This window comes from Triturus cristatus, chromosome 1_2 (genome assembly GCF_964204655.1).
Source record: "Triturus cristatus chromosome 1_2, aTriCri1.1, whole genome shotgun sequence".
In the NCBI taxonomy this organism is placed as follows: Eukaryota; Metazoa; Chordata; class Amphibia; order Caudata; family Salamandridae; genus Triturus; species Triturus cristatus.
In genome coordinates this window covers 117,180,942-117,199,194 of record NC_140580.1, presented here as the reverse complement: position 1 = coordinate 117,199,194, position 18,253 = coordinate 117,180,942, and the positions used below count along the sequence as shown (strand labels likewise).

The 18,253-nt window shown below is 41.0% G+C and overlaps 1 protein-coding gene across 1 annotated transcript in view; it reads left to right on the top strand.

The window, feature by feature from the left end:
- Positions 1-18,253, top strand: part of LOC146866925 (lysine-specific demethylase 5B-like) — a 717,572-nt gene that overhangs the window by 632,684 nt on the left and 66,635 nt on the right. The window contains exon 13 of the mRNA XM_085618314.1: positions 14,248-14,359. Coding sequence (XP_085474440.1) covers positions 14,248-14,359 — 112 coding nt within the window. The remainder of the gene's footprint in view (positions 1-14,247; positions 14,360-18,253) is intronic.

Here is an 18,253-nt window from a genome sequence, read left to right as displayed (position 1 = left end):
CAACCACTTGGATTGCTTCGTCCGAGAGAGGAAGATTTCTTATATCTGCTGACCTGACAGTTGATCTCGTCGCTCCTGTGTCTACTAAAAAAGTAACACTTTCCCCATTTATTTTCCCATCTACAAATGGTCCTGCCTGATCTATTTCTAGAGTTGCTCCAAGTATGCACTCTTCCTCCTCTCTTCGGCACCGTCAGTAGTCCCCTTCAGACTCACTCCCCTCATTCTTTAACCAGTATTGCTGTACCGGGCTCGAACGTCTTGGTTTGTTTACCTGCTCATCATTGTAGAATCCTGAGTCCTGGTTATATTTCTGGGACCCTCTATTCTGCGGCAAGGGCGGTTTTGGCTCTTGACTCTGCTGCTTGACAACCGTCTGCTGTTGCTGCTGATGATTACACCCCTCGTTCTGCACCTGCTGATTCAAAGATTTATTCTCATTACTCACTAATGGTGGATTCGTACACTCGGATCTCCAATGCCCCAATTGTCCACAGTTGTGACATGGGAACTTCTTTTTGGCCTCTTCTAAGTTCCCCTTTCCTTTTCCTGTACCATATCTAGGCCTATTTCCTGGATTATTTGCTTGTTCCACCAGCTGTGCTTCTTGTCTTTCTGCAACCTTCACCTGTGCCCACATTGCTTTCTCTTTCAGCTTTCTTTGTTTCGCCTCAATTTCATCACTGAAGTACTTCGCATGTCTCAAGATCTCATCAATCTTCTTACTCTGCCAATCGACTGTGTGCTCACGAATCATTTCACTGATTTCAGGTCTCAAGCCATATACAAATCTGTATACAAAATGACTTAAATCCTTATCACCCAGGTGTTCATCTCCACTGAACTGTTTAAAAGCCAGTATTAGCCTTTCATAAAAAGCATGAACTGATTATTTTGCTTCCTGATGTGTTCGATCTATCTTAACCCAGTCTGTCTCTTTAGGGGGTACCTTATTCTTCAGGAACACAATAACCTGCTCATATTTCCTCATAACCTCCGGGTCTGGAGCTCCTGTTTTCTGATCTCTCGGGTATTCCTTAGCAGGCCAATCTACAACTATTTTACACTCTGCCCACAAGTCTGCTGGAACAATTATATCAAACAGACTATTCAGGTCAATCCACAGCACTTTTGACAATTTCACAAACCTGTCTACCTGCCTATACCACTCGACGGGCTTTTCTCTCAGTCGAGGGAAATCATTCGTAAATGACAAAATATCCTGTCTAGTCCATGGGACATGTACATATCCTCCTCCAGGAATCTCTCTCATATTCAATTCAATTCAAATAGACTTTATTCGGATTTCAAAAACATCCATAAAAGCACAAAACCTGAATTAAAATACACAGTTTAACACTACAGTTTTAGTCCGCAAATTAATAATAAATGACATATTAAATATAACTTGCAAGAACAACAATTAAAATACAATTATACCATCATACTAAACTATACATTAGGCCATCATACGTACAATATATAAAAAATGTACAGAAATGTAACTACTAACTTTATAGAGGCAAAGCAGATAAGTGCATTAGGTTTGTGCAAATTAAGCTTTAAAGTGCGTAGTGCATATGTAAACAAAATTACTCCATTTTCAAAGACCTGCGTGAACGTACAATTGCATTAAGAAAACCACTGACTCTAAAAATTAATTCGTCCGATCCAAGCGTTAAAAAGTGTCTAAAAGCATGGTTATGGTCAGTCAAATCATATTTCCTGCACTAAGGGATTAGGTAATACTTTGTATATTTCCTATAAAAACCACAGCCAAAAGTAAAATGGAGCATACTCTGGGTTCCACCAAGATCACAAGGGCAATGTAATTTTTCCAGATTTTTGGTGTAGCCCAATGGAAAGCAGATAAGGTTTACAATGCTCCTATCCCTAAATCTAAATAATAAGCCCCTGTTCCACCTGCCCAAATTTTTGCATAAATAGGGCTCAGGTAACGTCGGAGATTCAGTGTATAACTCCCGGATCATTAGGTAGTTTGTTGTAGATAATTTCAGTGAGTCCACTCTTTCCCTCTCATTATAAAAATATTGATAGAGTGCCCTTCTCACCAGGTTTTTATGGGAGCGGTCAATCTGGTTGGGATCTGTGAAGAGGTGACCATAGTTGACACTCACAAGGCTCCTTTCCACCGCGTTTATCCAGGGGATTAAGCTTGAGATCTCACATTTCAAACAATCCATAATGATCTCACGGGAAAGGGAAGCTGCTGGGTTTTGCCAAATCCTTAACCAAAATAATGCAGGTCTAGCTCTTATGAAATCCTCAATATAATGCAATTTTAGTTCTTTATGACATACGAAGGTCGGTGCACTAATAACCCCCCCCAGGATCTTCCGACAGAATCTATTCTCTTCTCTTTGTAATTCTGAACAGTTCGAGAACCCCCAGACTTCTGCTCCATACGTTCCAGTTGGAAGACATTGAGTCCGATAAATTTGTAATAAACTGGAAACCACATCAGCCCGACGGGGTTGACGAAGAGAGGTGACAGAATTAATGGATTTAGAGAGTTTGTTCCTCCCCATTGCAACATGGGGTTGCCATGAACCGCTATTAGAGAATAGTAGACCCAGATAAGGGAAAGTGCATGTGCTTTTTAAAATGTTTTGGCCTATCACAATCTTTGGGATTTTATTATTTTTAGGGCCGCAGGTCATTATAAAAGATTTGCTAAAATTAGTGCACAAACCAAGATCAGACATATAGTTAACAAATCCCGAGATTAAAATGCGCAGAGCATTCGGGGTGCGGCCCATAAGGAACGCATCATCTGCGTAAAGTAACGCCGGGATAGGTCTCTGTTTAATGATAGGGACATCCTTTGTCAGATTACATAGGGAGTTAGTTAGTTCATTAATGTATAATATAAAAAGCAAGGGGGCCAGGACGCAGCCTTGTCTCACCCCCTTGCCAATTAAAATATCATTTGAAACCTCACCTTCGTTATTTATTCGTACTCGGGCTTTCAAATTGCAATGGAGGTTGGCCAAAAAGTGAACTAAAGGTTCATCTAAACCATAATTTAAAAGAATGGACCATAAGCGGGAACGGTTTACAAAATCAAATGCTGAACTTAAATCCATAAAACCAAAATATAAAGGGGATTGTTTGGCTTTTGTATATTTGGCCATTAGGAGATTAAGATTCAAGCATTGTTCCACCGTGCCAAGTTTACTCCTAAAGCCCAACTGGCAACGGTGGATAATAGAGTTCTCATCTGCCCAGGTACTAATTTTATTAAATAGAACCCTTCCGAGGACCTTCAGGGTGTTATCGATCAAGAATATTGGTCGATAACACCCCGGGTCCATCCTATCTCCTTTTTTAAAAATGGGTACAATGGTACTGTTGGACCATGTCGAGGGGATGGATTTCTTACTCAAGTTATTAAAAAGGTTACAGAGTAAGGGGGCCCAGATACAGATGTTAGATTTTATCTGGTCAATGGACAGGCCATCTGGGCCAGGGGCCTTATTGCCGGCACTATTGGCAATGGCATCCTCCACCTCCTCTAATGTTATAACTATGGTACTGTCGGGGAAAGTATCCTCGGTTAGGTCTCCAACCGCAGCATAAAGCTTAGAAAAATGATTGACCCATGAATCACCTGTGATATTGCAGTTTATCGGGGTAATATTACTGCCCAGGGCTCTCAAGTTCTTTACTTCTCTCCAAAACCCTGTCGAGTCTTTTAGAGCAACAGTTTTAGTGAGATTGTCCCAGTGGCTTATTAACAGCTGCTCAGATCTAACTTTTAATGTATGTTTGTATTTAAGGCGTAATGATCTGACAAGGGACACATCTCGGGGTTTAGCTTCCAAGGCCTTTCTGAGCTCTCTATTAGCCCTCGAACAATCAGTGTCAAACCATCTGTGGTTGTTTATGTTATTCTTTTTTAGGGGTTTGGAGATTGCCCTTTTTATAGCTGCACATAAATCACAGAAGGACTTAATTATGTCAGGGCCGCCGAATGTTAAGCAGTTAGAGATCAATAGAGGGTGATTCTTAATCACATTAGCTAGAATCTCTTGGTTATCAATCCCTCTCCATACAATCCTAAGCCTGTCTGTGGATACAGTAATGTTTGAGGCCCCCACCTCATGTGGGCCTATAGGTTTTTTAATGGATTTAAGGTGAATTACTATTGGCAGGTGATCGCTATATGAGCTACTGACAACCTCAGATTTAAGTAACACACCACTAAGGAGGGAGGAGGTAAACATATAGTCAATAGTTGTTGAACTCCCGCGGCCAATATAGGTGGGGGCCGGTGCCTTTTCCTCAGCAATTCCACTGTAACCCATTACATCGTCTATATCCCTGCTCTATAATAAATTCAATAGTTCAGATCCTCGTCTACAAGGCGGGGATATAGAATGAATGTGAGCATTGAAATCTCCGCCAACACAAATACCATCAAATTGGCCATACTTTTCTCCATTTGCAATTTCATCAATAAAATTAAACAATTCTAAAAAAGTGGGATTAGGATGGTTAACGAAATCATTGTTATAAAAGTTTATAAAACAAATCTTTAACCTTGCAACATATTTCACAGCTATCAAGTGTTTGCTGACCACATAGAGTGGTTCAATTTTCACGTCCTTAGAGATTTTTGCCCAGATAGATAGACCACCACTAGGTCGCCCCATAGCAGGAGATGGTGCAATAAGATTATGACAGAAAAAGCCCTCCAGTAATTGAACACGTGTGCACCATGTTTCTTGCAGCATTACCACATCAAAGTTACTTATCCAGGTAACCCATTCTTTAATTTTCATCTTTCCTAAGAGCCCAGCAATGTTCCAACTAATGATACTCAAAGTATCAATCGGTAAGCTAATGGGGGAAAGAGGAAGGGCAATGGGAAGATCGGGGCATACTATATGTGGAGGTACTAATCTACCTGGGCATGGCTTGTGAATACATGTGAAATTTGCCTTTACCAAAGGAACAATACTTGTAACCTCATCAATTATATTAGGAAATGTTAGCGGTGGGCAATCTAGACTTCCTAAATCAGATAAGGCGGAAAATCTATTAGATAGGGGAAAAGTGGTAGGGGCCGTTTGAAATAATCTATGAGGAGGCCTATAGAAATAACCCAATGGAAGCAGGGTTATTGTGGTAGACAGACTGGCGTGGGTTTGATAATTATCCATAAAGAATCTAACTGAGTTTGGGTGTCTAAAATTGATCACTATACAGTCCCCACTTATGTTTTTGTGTTGTGGGCCCACCCAACTCACCCGGCGAGCTGATATGATCTCATTTGAGATGTCCCATCTTGCCCCTTTATGTTTGGTCAGCCAATCGATACATTTGTTATGTAGTTGTACCCATGACTCACCTTGACCTTCTTTAAGGGCAGGGACGCCTGCTAAGACTAGAACATATGGGCAGGCTTCTGGGGGTAAGTGGAGTGACGGCCCTTGATAATTAGTGGGTCTATTTCTTACATGTACACCTCCACTATTGCTTACGCCATCAAGGGTAATGCCTGTCCTGGCTAGTGAAGTAGCTAATGGGGTAGCAATAGCCTTGACATTTGAACTTACAGTGTTGGCCATTGCTATTCCTACTACTTCAGAGGGGTCATAAGTTGAACCAATGTTCCGTACGGGTGGGGTTATTGGCTGGGCTGCTATTAGAGAATACAATTTTAGGAATAGTTGGGCCTTTGATGTTACTAGACCCAGGGTCAGCGGTAATAGCCAGACCCCCCTCCCTCAGGACATTACATAGTGGTTCTAGCTCCTTCATAAATTTCTCGCCCCGGAGGGCATCTAAACTAATAATGCCTTTTCTTTTAGTTTCCTCTTTTTTTACAAGGTTTTCGATTTTATCTAGTCTCTTAAAAATAGTATTAAATTGTTTAGCTATTTGAACTTCAACTTGTTTAAAAATGGTATCTACAATAGTTTCAATCAAGTTGCCATTGTATTTAGGTTGGATATTTCGATCGAAGAATTCAGTCTGTGTACAGACAGAGTTATCAATTCCCTCAAGGGGCAACATGAAATCCCCACAGGTGCCTTTGTCCATAGCTAAAAGCTGTGGTCTACTGACAAAAGCAGGGAGGCTCTCAGTGCCTTTGTCCAATGGTGATAGTGAGGGCAATAGATCCTCGGTGACAATTGGTGTTACTATTTCACAGTCTTTATCTTTATCTTTATTCCACATGCTCTGTGGGGTAGGTTGATTTCTACAGCGACTTGGTTGTTTCTTTTTATTTACAGTACTTTTAGCAGGGCCTCTCTTGCTTTTTCCCCCTGCTGTTTTATTAGTAGATGGCGTTATATCTGTTTCAGGTACCACTAAAGAGTCAGTGACAGGGACAGTCGCCAAACTGGTGGTTCCAATAATAGGGGCTGATGTATCAACTTGGACAGTTGGTTTAATGGCAGTTACTGTAGGAGAAAGTGGGAGGTCGAGATTGGAAGTAGCCTTTGGAGATTGAGGGCATAGAGGAGTAATAGTAGGTAGTCCAATGGACATCCTTCTTTCAGTGTCTGCTATCTCATTGGTGACCATGGTAAGGGCATTGGCCAACAATTTATCAAACGATGTGGGCAATTCAACAGGGTCTGCAGGTGCAGTCGTGTTAGTACGTTTCCCCATGGTATGTTCAAGTACCTTCGCAGCCTGATGTGAACAAAGGGATGGCCCGCCCGACCACTGGTGACCACTGAGGGCCACAGAGGGCCCGCCCTTTGCCCGGCACGTCCCACGCGCGTCCCGCGAAGCGGGTTGTAGCACAAGATATAGGCGCCTCCAGTCGCTGGCGCTGCGTATCAGCAACGCGCCGCCGCTGAGGCTGCCGGGATATGAGGTCCCGGGGCGGCGACGCGGCGAGTTTGAATAACGGGATTCTGGTTCCCCTTTGACTCTTGGCAGTGGCGGCGGCAATGTGGACCACTTGGCGGTAAGTTTTGTTCCAGCTCCCCCATGGGACATGTACATATCCTCCTCCAGGAATCTCTCTCATAGGATAAGCATCCAATGTTTTTTTACTTTTTCTCTCATGGGAAATGCTGAGTAAGTCCTGACCACTGAATCTTCTCTTTTCTTGTACCACCTATCCTTCCACTTTTCCACATCACCCCATTTAAGCAATAAGGAAATCATTTCTTTAATCTGCCCTGTTCTGCCAACATCATTTAGATTCTTGATGTCCTTATCAGAAAAATCCACCCTGTAAGGCTTCTGCAAAGCTTTCACCTTATCCATATCAACTCCCATTTCACTCGCTATTCCTCTTAACCTATCATGTGTACTCTTAGCCCTCCAGGTGATACTCTTGCACATGAATAACAACTCACCATCATGATGATTTTTCAATATTTCTGTAGGAATTGTTCCCGCTATGAGTTCCTCCAATTCTATACGCAACCTGGCTACATCAATTGCCTGAGAATCTTTGTCTTTCTTTTGGAGAACCTTCAACCAATCATTCAAATCCTCAGCCGTTATTTGCGTAGACCTTTTCACTGTACTCGCTTGCTCTGTCATCCTCTGTGGTTCCAAAATTGATCCTCCCAAACAACCAGTATTCAATCCTGAATTAGGTCGTACATTTGATCCTCCACTACATGTGTCATGTCTCAGCTGTCTCAAATGATCCTCTTCCATCCTCATTCCTGACTCTCCCGAAGAACCAACCAAACCATTTCCTACATAGGGAACTGTCAAACCATTTTCACCCATTCTTTGCTTATCAAAAATAGGCATAACCGGACCTATGGTTACAGGCACTGTAACAGCTTCTAGATTCTTTGTCAGTTCTCTAATTTTCTCAGTCAACTCAGATGTGGTTCTGGCTAATTCTCTTGTTTTCTCATCCCCGATTGCATTCTCTCTTCCTCGCTCTCTCTCTCTCTCCCTTTCCGTTAAAGAGCTACCACTTTTCAGATCTGGTGTCGCAACCTCTGTTTTAACAATTCGCAAAGTATCTCTTATGGGAGTAGCAACTGGTGTTCTCTCTTCTGGTTCTGGTCTATATGGAGGTGGTCTCTTATAGAGCATGTCATCTAAGACCTCATCCTCATAATCATTAGCCCCATACCTTCTCAATTCTGCATCAGGTACCTTTTCCGTACCTTTCCTCCCTTCCGTCTCTTCAACAGTTCTCATAGGATACAATCCCTCTGACATACTAGCATCTCGCCATCTCCTCATTCGATCATGATGAGTTTCACGATCATATTTCCTCCCAAAAATGTACCTATAATTACCTCCACTCCTCTGCTTTTCTCGCTCATGTACCTCATCTTCCCACTCTACCAATGCCTCGAACTGTGTCTGCCTTGGTCTAGGCTCTAGACACATCATCTTTTCCCGTAAATTTCTCAACACTGCCAGATTAAATGAACCATGTTCCGGGAACGCTAAAACACCATCTTCTTTAGTGTACTTAGCCCAATTGTCTAACCAGATACAGGTATGATACCCATATTTCGCAACCATGAAGGATGCAGGAGTCCTTGTCGGAGGTAGTAACTCACCCTCTCTAGTTATTATGTCCTTATCCTTGTCAAACCACTTCTTAATTTTACTGAACAAGGATTTTTTCTTCTTTTCCTCTGTTTGGTACTACATTTTTGCGTTTACCACAACCCTCTAGTCCTTTCTACAACTGTACGATCTTTTGTCCAATAACAGCGCGACTCACACTAACGCACCAATCCTGGAGCGTCTACGTCACCCTGTACTCCTTCCAATCCCTGCGCGGCTCACACCAACGCACCAATCACAGCGCGAGCACTGTTCTAATCCACTGTCCAATCACAGCGCGGTCTTTCTGACGTCAGTAGTCGCTGCAGTCGCTTCTACTCTTGTCTCCTGTCACTCGTCTACCCCTCCTTTACAAAGCCTTCTTGGTAGACTCTGTTTCAGATTCTACACAATCTATTAGTTACAACATATAAACATCTCCATTGTCTGCTTCGCTAACCACAGAATAGTAAAGACCTTTCTCACAAGAATCCCGCTTCCTGCTAGAACAGCGCTTACCTCTGCTCCACTACGGAATTATTACTTTCGTTGACACAGTAGCACGTCCCTCTACTCTGCCCTTCTAACATGCACCCATTAACTGCTTCCTCCCAGAATGCTCCAAGGAGTCTCACAATCAACTAAATGCTCATACATTCACGCACTTTCACACCAGAAAATGTAGCACATTTACACAGAATCCTGCCTTTCCCGAGAACAGCGAACAATCTGTTCTGCTACAGAATTATAACACTCGTCAACCAAGCAGCGCTTACCTCTGCCCAGTCCTTCAAACAAGCTCAGAGAATACCTATTACTTCTCCAGCGGTAAGCTTTAACGGCAAACCTCACGGATCCCTGGGACTTAAGACCAGAGTTTCATAGATAACCTTTGCTACCATACACACTCCTTTTATACAAAAGAATATATCTCTAGTAGTAACACACAGCGATGTCACTGATTCCGAACCCAGACAATGCGACGCATAACTTCAATTGTCACACGCTTTTCCCTGCATACGTACAGGGCCAACAATCCCGTCTTTCCCGAGAGCAGCACTCACTTCCCTCTGCCCTACTACGGAACCGTCACCAGCTCCCCACGTTCCAGAAGCTGTACACACTACATATAACTCAATACGACGACTTCAACATTTAGTGTTAGTACATGTATCAATATCAATCAATAAACCAATAAATCCAAAGCCTAGGTACAAGCAATTTATCAGATCAAGACAATAATCAAAACCATCATACTGCTACCAGGAAACTGCCGCAGATCAGAGCATATAAATTCTCCCTACTTCCATGGACAGAGTAATTCCACAGTCATACGCACATACACTCACCATACGCTAGGGCCCATCACACCAACATTCATTCTAATACTCTATCCACACTGAATATACGAGAGAACTCCTGAATCAATCTGCATCTAAACTGAGGTCAATGCAACCTAATTGATTTGTCTCAAGTCATGATTTAAACAATAAAGAACACATTTGAAATCTCAATAAATTGACAAAGAAATAACCACCCGATACTGTAATTCAAACAAGAAAGTACTTTATCTAAATTAGTTCAAATGAAAATCATCTAATAGCAAAATCATTATCCTCATAGTTACCTATTCTAGTTAAAAGTCTGGACAGGTCTCTCAAAGAGTCTCCCGAGTCGCCGTCCTCTCAATCAGCATCGATCCTCTCGAGCATAAGTTCGGGAAGAAGTGGCCTTAGACCCTCTCTAGTCTAACAATATTTATACTAAAACTTACACATTAAAAGTTACAAACAAATTCTAAACGTCCGTTGAGCAGAGCGAGCAGGAAAGGATGTTGACTCGCAACATTTAGAAAAAACCTCCGCTCTCGAATATCACAAAAATAAAAACACGGAAGAAGGAAGCACAAACTAAATCTGCAACATTCATGGATGCTCTTCTCCGGAATCATAGTGAAGCCACTGCAAGTTTATAAAATGTTCATTGTGGCAACTGTTCTCTTCCAAGGATAGCTGGCGATGAGCCCAGAGCTGCTGTCCTCACGGAAACTTTTAACACAGACAGAGGCCGAGGTCAGGTTTTCAACCATATTCAGCGAGGCCTCTCTTCGTATTTCACCTACTCAAATGCAGGCTGTAAATGTCGGCCATCTTTCAATAGGCCAAAATGGACAATCTTAATTAAAAGAAACACAAAACAACGGTACTACATCGTAATAATTATACAGTGTTAATTCCCACTAATACCCTTATGTGTATGTAATTATCTAGCCATTTGCGACATAAAAAAGCATTAAAGCATATTATTTTAAAGCGCAAACACATAACAAATAACACTTTAGCCACACATATTTAATTAATTTGCTCACCAACTTAGTTCACGCATTAATTTAAGCCATGAAATTGCATTCCCACGTATAATTCTTTCATTAGTAAAGTTGATTAGTCAGAAAACTCGACAAAATTAATATCTAGTAATTATTCTTTAGTAATTTTAATTATGACATACAAAAAATATAAGCTGATGTTCGGGTTTAAACAGAAAACCCTGCTCCAGCACTACCACTAGGATAGCTTTCTTTAAAAGGTTGTCTTAAACCTTTCTACCATAAGAGTCGAATTGGACTGGTGCAAGGTGACCACTATAACTAGTGACCAGAATATGCCAGGCCAACTTCTCACAATCAGTGAATATTGTGTTGAACTCTGTTGGGTACACACCATGTTATTCAGTCGCTTTTTGTGTCTTTTAAAACAGTTTCTCTCTGTGCTTAATAATCTTGAGTGGGAAGATGTTAGTTTCATGTACCCTAGAATTGCCTCTTGTGATGTATTATTAGTCAGTCTAACGTGTATGCCTTTTTTCCTCGAACCTTGTTCTCTTCACGCCATATTTTCGGTCGTTGTATCATAGCTGCTAAATAACAGACATCAAAGTGGGGACCACCTTTATCCGAGCCTCTGGGTTTTCCCTATTGCAATTCTTTTCGCTTACATTCCCCTTGACATTTTTGATGGTAGGGCATTTAGTTCTTTGAAGTAACTTTTCTGCATTATCATTTGTAGTGCCAATGGAGAACTACTATTTCGTCAATCGCTAACCAGCCAGTGTTGAGAGCGGTAGCTTGCGCCAAAATGGTATTGTCTGTTTAACAACAGTCATCACTCTACCAAGGTTGCCTGTCGTCAGCTTTTCATAGTCATGCTTTATCGGCACTCGTAGGTATTTGAGCCCATACACTTACTCACAGTCTTCAGTATCTTCATTATCTCTTGAAGGCTTTTTTCTGGGTCCTGTAAGTACTGAAGTGCATATCTGGTATATACCTAATAGTAAATGATTCTTGTAACATAGGCATCAAGTGAAAATGTGAGGGCATGGGTAGTTGGCCATGCCAGCTTGCTTCAACGTACATAAAGCTTTATGAATCAGGCATAGAGATTTGAAGTTAATTCTCTGCTCTGAGGTTTCCAGTACAGGCTCCTCCGGGCATCTGAGACATACATGAGTAACTCTCCGGAGGTGAAACCTCATCCTTACTCATAGGTTTTGGACTCCTGAAACTCGGCCAGTGCATAGGCTAGCACAGTGGTCTGGGCCTCTTTGGAGGGATACATTAGGGCTTTCTTAGGAGACGCCAAAGGCAGAAACAGGAACTGCAACAGTGTTAATATGTACTTTATGGAAGGGAAAGTGGTCAAGGATGACTCCCGGTCATTTTATTTTGGCTATGAGTGTTAGAGCTTCAACCAGGCTGACGGTCACGAAAGGCCTGTCCCACCACTGTTTATTCTTGCCAATTAATAGAATTTCGAGTGGAAGAACTTTGAAAAGAATCTCACATGTTCTTTTACATTGCTTCCAACAGCCTTTCTTTTATTTCCCAAAGGTAGCCCAAAATCATCATCCCGTTTCCTAAACACTGCTGATTATTGCTGCTGCTTCGTGCCACACCTATTGGCTGCACCATTATTTTACCCTTCATTCCCTGCTTTTCACATGTCCTCTAAAAAACACTGTTCATTTAAGTGCTTCAGAACTTTTGTGCTTGTTTGTCACCATCTAATATGTTTATTCAATTATCAGAGCCACTTAACACCGTCCCACCAACTCTTTCTGGTGTGTCAGTTTTGACCACCCCATAAGACGCCAGCTTCCCTCACCACAGCAGCTATTGACCTAAGGTACTTATTCTCCAACAATGCCATGTGCATTTCCAACTAGTCCCTTCTCTGGTCCTGATAGAGGAGCACTGTGTAATCTGAAAGGCTGTAGTAAGAAACTGGGTGACTAGCGACTGTCTGGTGATTAACTAAAGTCTGTAAAAGTGCCAAGTTCTGAGTCTAGCTTCTTCTTTTTTTGCATCTCAGGTTCTCTTCTTCCGTGCGCAGCCTGCCTCGCCCAGCTTCACATTTATAAGATGATCAATTGTTCCATTGAAAGCCCAATCCTGTTCAGTTGTGACTGTCCTATATGACATCTGCTGTTTTAAATTAATAGTACGCCAAGCACTATTATTGTACCCATTCTGTTTTCACTTTGTTTTATAAAATAAAGAAGTTGTTTGAAAGACCAAACTCACCTTATTAAAAAAAAAAAAAAAAATACACAATTGTTCAATCACTCAACTTCTCACCAATCAATAAAGCAATCATTGAAAACAAGGTGCTGCAAATAGTGGGCACAATTAACAAAGGTAAAGTTAGACGAAAGTCTAACTTTACGACTTTCGGTATTCACAAAGGGCATTGGGCATTTACTTTTCGTAAATGCCCTTTGTGAATACCGAAAGTCGTAAAGATAGACTTTCGTCTAACTTTACATTTCTGAATCGGGCCCAATGTCCATTACCTCCTCCTCCCTCTCGCTCTAATTAATTACAATTCAAGGCAAATGTGCGTGAGATGGACTTAGAGTAATGTGATTACTAGTAAGTAATGTAAGCATGTATTTGAAAGAACAGATGTAAAAGTGACTCAATTTACAGAATTCTGGCACTTGGTGGCTGCAATGCTTCTATAGAGGTTTAACGAGAGCATGTGAAAGGGGTGGGATGGAAAAATGGGTCAAATGATAAAAAGAGGATTTCCCCTATAAATTAACAAATGATTTTCCTCTCCATTGACTCACATATACCTTTAATCCCTCTCTTTTCAGTTGTTCTTTATTTCTCATACGTTTCCGTGGGCTTTTCCCACTGTCGATTCACATGTTAATATTTCATTCAAACTCTTGCATTTTCCTTCTTAGAGGAGGTTACATCATCCTCTTTTCCAGTATCCTTATAAGGATTTCTCTCAAATAGAAGTGCACGATTTGTCTTCAGTGACTAGGATGCACTTGGTTTCTCACAGGCTTGAACTCGCATCTACTTTTTATTTTGATAGATAAATTAGTCTCTTCCATCATATGATTATATAGACCTTCAAATTAACCCACAAAATCAAGTTTAGCAGGCTTCAAATCCCATGACTTGATGGAGTGACCCTAAATGTGCTACTTAAATACATCATTTAAAGTAATTGATAATTTTATCTGGCAAAAATTGAACAGAACCAATACCCTCTCTAATAATTCTTACATATTGTGTCATGAAATCAATTTGCCAATTGACAAGACCAATCATATTAATGCATTTCCAAATGACATACTATAGAACACATTGTAGAACATATGACCTCCTGCACTATTTCTGACTTCTTTACTCTGACAATGTCCTTTGATTTTCAGGCTATCGGTACAAAGTGTCTGTCACAGTCACTGGCAGCTCGAGTGTTGTCGGGTATTTCAAAGTGGCTCTGTATGGGAATAAGGGGAACACCCAGCAGTACCAAATTTTCAAGTACGTTTTTTTTGTTTTGCAGTGTGAAGGACATGAACCAGTTTTTATAGACTGCTGAAAAATAAGTGAACACACTTCGAAGCACTTTCTGTAGTAAATAGCGCAAAGCACGAGTATTCTAGACAAAGGGATGAAAAACATCCCAAAGCATGTTCAGATCATATTGTAGTTTTACTCTTCTAATATTTTTACTTGACTCACCCATTATTGTAAATGATAAATAATGCAACATGATATTTGATTCCTTGCATGTTTAATATATCACATAAATGCTAGTTAAGTATGACTCCCCTACCACCACTGGGTTTACTTTGCAGTCCGTACAGATGCTATGACATTTTGCCCTGAAAAAAGATACAGATGACAAATCGCAATATTTCTGTTGCAATCATTTTGTGTATTTAATACATGGAAAAGGGTATTGTTTAGGGAGGAACATGGCTATTTCATGCCAGGAAAAGCATCTCTGTAATATGGAAAATTGACCTTTTCCATGGGCCGCTTCTATGACACAGCAGTTTTAGGCAGCCTCACTGTTACCTCCAGTTGCCCACCACTAAAGTATCTCCGCTAGTGGACCTTGTATGTGCCGTGTTGGGAAGAACCCAAATGTCACTTCATGTTGGTTGCTAAAAATCCTTGATCCACCCTTCCTTTTCCCATTCCTAAAGAGTCACACAATCTAATAGGCATTGGGTTGTGGCTTCCCTCTTGTTGGATTGATGTTGTGCATGGATGTTTGGGGTGAATATTTGTTATTTATTGCAGGCAAAGTAAAAGGCACATCCATTTTAGAGTCATGATTTAAGATAGCGGGGTATAGTAAAGCCTGGGGTTTCTTATTGGCATCTTAATGGAGCAGGGATGTTTCAGAGAATAAGTGGCACATAGCAGTTTTTTCTGCTTAAGTAAGTTCTATGTTATGTAAAGTTAAACTAGTTTGTAGAGTTCATTAATTATTCCTAATATGCCTTCTTTGCAAAGAAAAGTGCTAAATAATTTATAATTGCATACATTGAAAGAACACAGAAATATTTTATGTGTTGGACCGTATTTGGCTTATTGGGCAACCTACCCTAAGAATGATAGTTTTTCTGATGTCTTGCACCCAATCACAATACTAACCCAATCCAAACTGTGGCACGTTGGTTGTTGGTGTATCAATTTAGGAAGAAAAAGATTGGTTTGAATTACTTAGGTACTGGGATTAATCACTTATCTTTGAAGTACCTAGTTATTAAGTAAATGTTGATTATGAGATTTTTGATAGCACATTTTTTTGTTGTGATAATGAAGACATGCACTTGATATCAGCTATTGCAACATGTTGCTCTTGGATATTTCACATGTCTGCATATATGTTAAGTTACAGTATTGGTCATGAAGCAGTGTCCTCTAAATTAGGTTATTTATTCTAGGCTCTTATTTCTTCAAAAACAAATGTTCTATTGCTTATTCAAATAATACCCAAAGTTATATATTAATCCCTTCGTTTGTAGTGGTACAGTATTAAAATATAAACAATTACCATAAAATAAACATTGGAAATGCCTCAATATTAAACATCTCTGGTTTAAAAACCATAAAATACGTTAACAATATTAATAACAGAAACAGTCAGAAACTTAGAGAATAAAACCAGTGTTGTCTGTTTGTCAAGTATCTGGAAAAGAATCCTTAGATTGGCAAGCACCGTAGTTATGTGTGACTCTGGTCTTAGATGAATGATGATTTTTTTACTTGGTCATCTTTTATTAAAGTCACTTCTTTGGCTTCTCTGGGGTTCTCCCCATAGAAGCAGTATAAGTGGAGAAGGCCGCATCTCTGAATTTCAAACTGCTAGTGCAAATGGCGACACAAAGTGATATTGAATGAATATAACCCTAGGAAAGGTAGGAAACAAATGGGGCAACTGTAGGGTCAGTCATTGGCTTATCTCTTTAATTAATGTTATCACCTTACAGTGGTACTTATAGATGAAAAGGAGGAAGCCTGTTTGGAGAGGTTAGTAGACTGTTCGAGGCAGTTAATACCACCAAAGACAGTGGATAAGTCGATGGGCGACATATGAAAGACATAACTAGTAAGGCCAACTGCTCCCTGAATCCAGCTAACTTTTCTAGGTGGAGAAAGCTTGAGGAGCTGTAGCATATTGAATTCATTTCTAAAAAGAGAGATCTGATCTAGGGGATATCTAATTCAATTATCTTTAAGATTCCAAATGGTGTAATTAAGCATTATGGCATTAGGATGAGGAAGTGTACCCCTCACTGGTGTGCCTAACCAAAAATACTATGCCCAGTTTAGGGAAGAGGTGTGGCGCAGCGGCCAGGGCGACTGACGTTGGACGCTGGGGATCACGATTCGATCCCCGGCGGCAGGTCAGCCCAGCACCATGTGACTCTGAGCAATAGCTCGCTTAATCTTCCAGAGGGCCCCCAGCGCCGGGATGCCTACGGGTAGCTGTGCGCTTTACAAATACTGAATTTACAGTTATATAGCCACAAATCCAAAACTATAATGAACGATCAGCGAGAGCAAGTTGGAACAAGGTCTGGTTAAAATATCTGAGATCAGAGATGCAAGGACTCAAAAGAATCATATAGCCAAATGTGTCAAAATAAACCCCACATTCCGAGGAGCTATCGCCAATTAAAAGGCACATTCAGGGATTCTTACAGTTGCTGATGCAGGATTTGGTGAATAAAACTTGATATTCTATCAACTTGGTGTATGGTCCATCTCAATTTGGATTTACATGGAGGGGTGAGTAGAAATATATGACGACAAAATGTAAATGCCCCAGGGCTATATAGATTGCAAAAGAAGTGAACATATTCAAGAGCAAACGGGGCTCTAGATAAAAGGTCATATGATAGGGAGTGATTCTTTCACAAACTATTGCTAACTGCATTAAACTGCATGCTTACATGATTGGTAAACTAATGAAAACATTTAATTTGGTAAACTAATGAAAACAAGATTTATACCTGGGCTTAAAGACGAAAGAGAGTGATAGTCTAACTGCTTAATTTAAAGGAGGGGGGCAGTGGAGAATCCTCCACAACATATCAGATTCACTGTCCATACGCCCAGCACTATTATAACCCCAGAATCCAGACACGGTGCTGGCGGACTCTGGATCCCCTATCAGCACTGCCAAGAATCATAGGAAACTCCATCAGACTGTGGAAATATGGATTTTCCTGGTCAGTTATGTCCCCTATCTTGGACCCCAACGGTTCTATGTACATGTCGCAAGTACATGTATGTTCCCTCCAGTTCCAGTATTGATGACGCAAACACATGTGCGTCCACCGTCAACATGTCCTCTGTCAGATCCGCCATGAATGGGCTGGATATTCCATTCCTAAATATGAAAGGCCACCGGCTTTATATGGTTCACTTATGCCATTTTACAGTCCAGGCAAGTAGGCCCTGATTCTGTCATCGAACTCCTCTTGCCGTCTGCCTCTGAAAGCTCCAGTTCAAGCCTGCATCTGTGACCATGAACTTTGTCTCATTCTCTGCGCGGCTCACGAAGCCTGACATCAGCCTATTCTCTGCCAAGAACTGTATTCCACCTTCGAATTATCTGCTTCCCCCTCAGCCGATGCATTCCTGCCTAGCAGCTTAAGTAAACATTCTTCCAGTTACCAAGCAAGAGGGCCCATCTTCTCTGTCCTCATGCAAGTAATTCATAGCCCTGTTATCATGGAATATTCCTACCCCCTCGCATCTCATGTAGACACTTAGACGCTTGTACATGCACGCACAGTCAGTATAGAATAGATTCTGTCCGAAAGTCCTTCTTTTGTGGATAACATAGTTCTTTAAACATAGGATGTTAGATATGATTTGGGATTAGGTTGACTTGACCCCCCAGACTTCTTG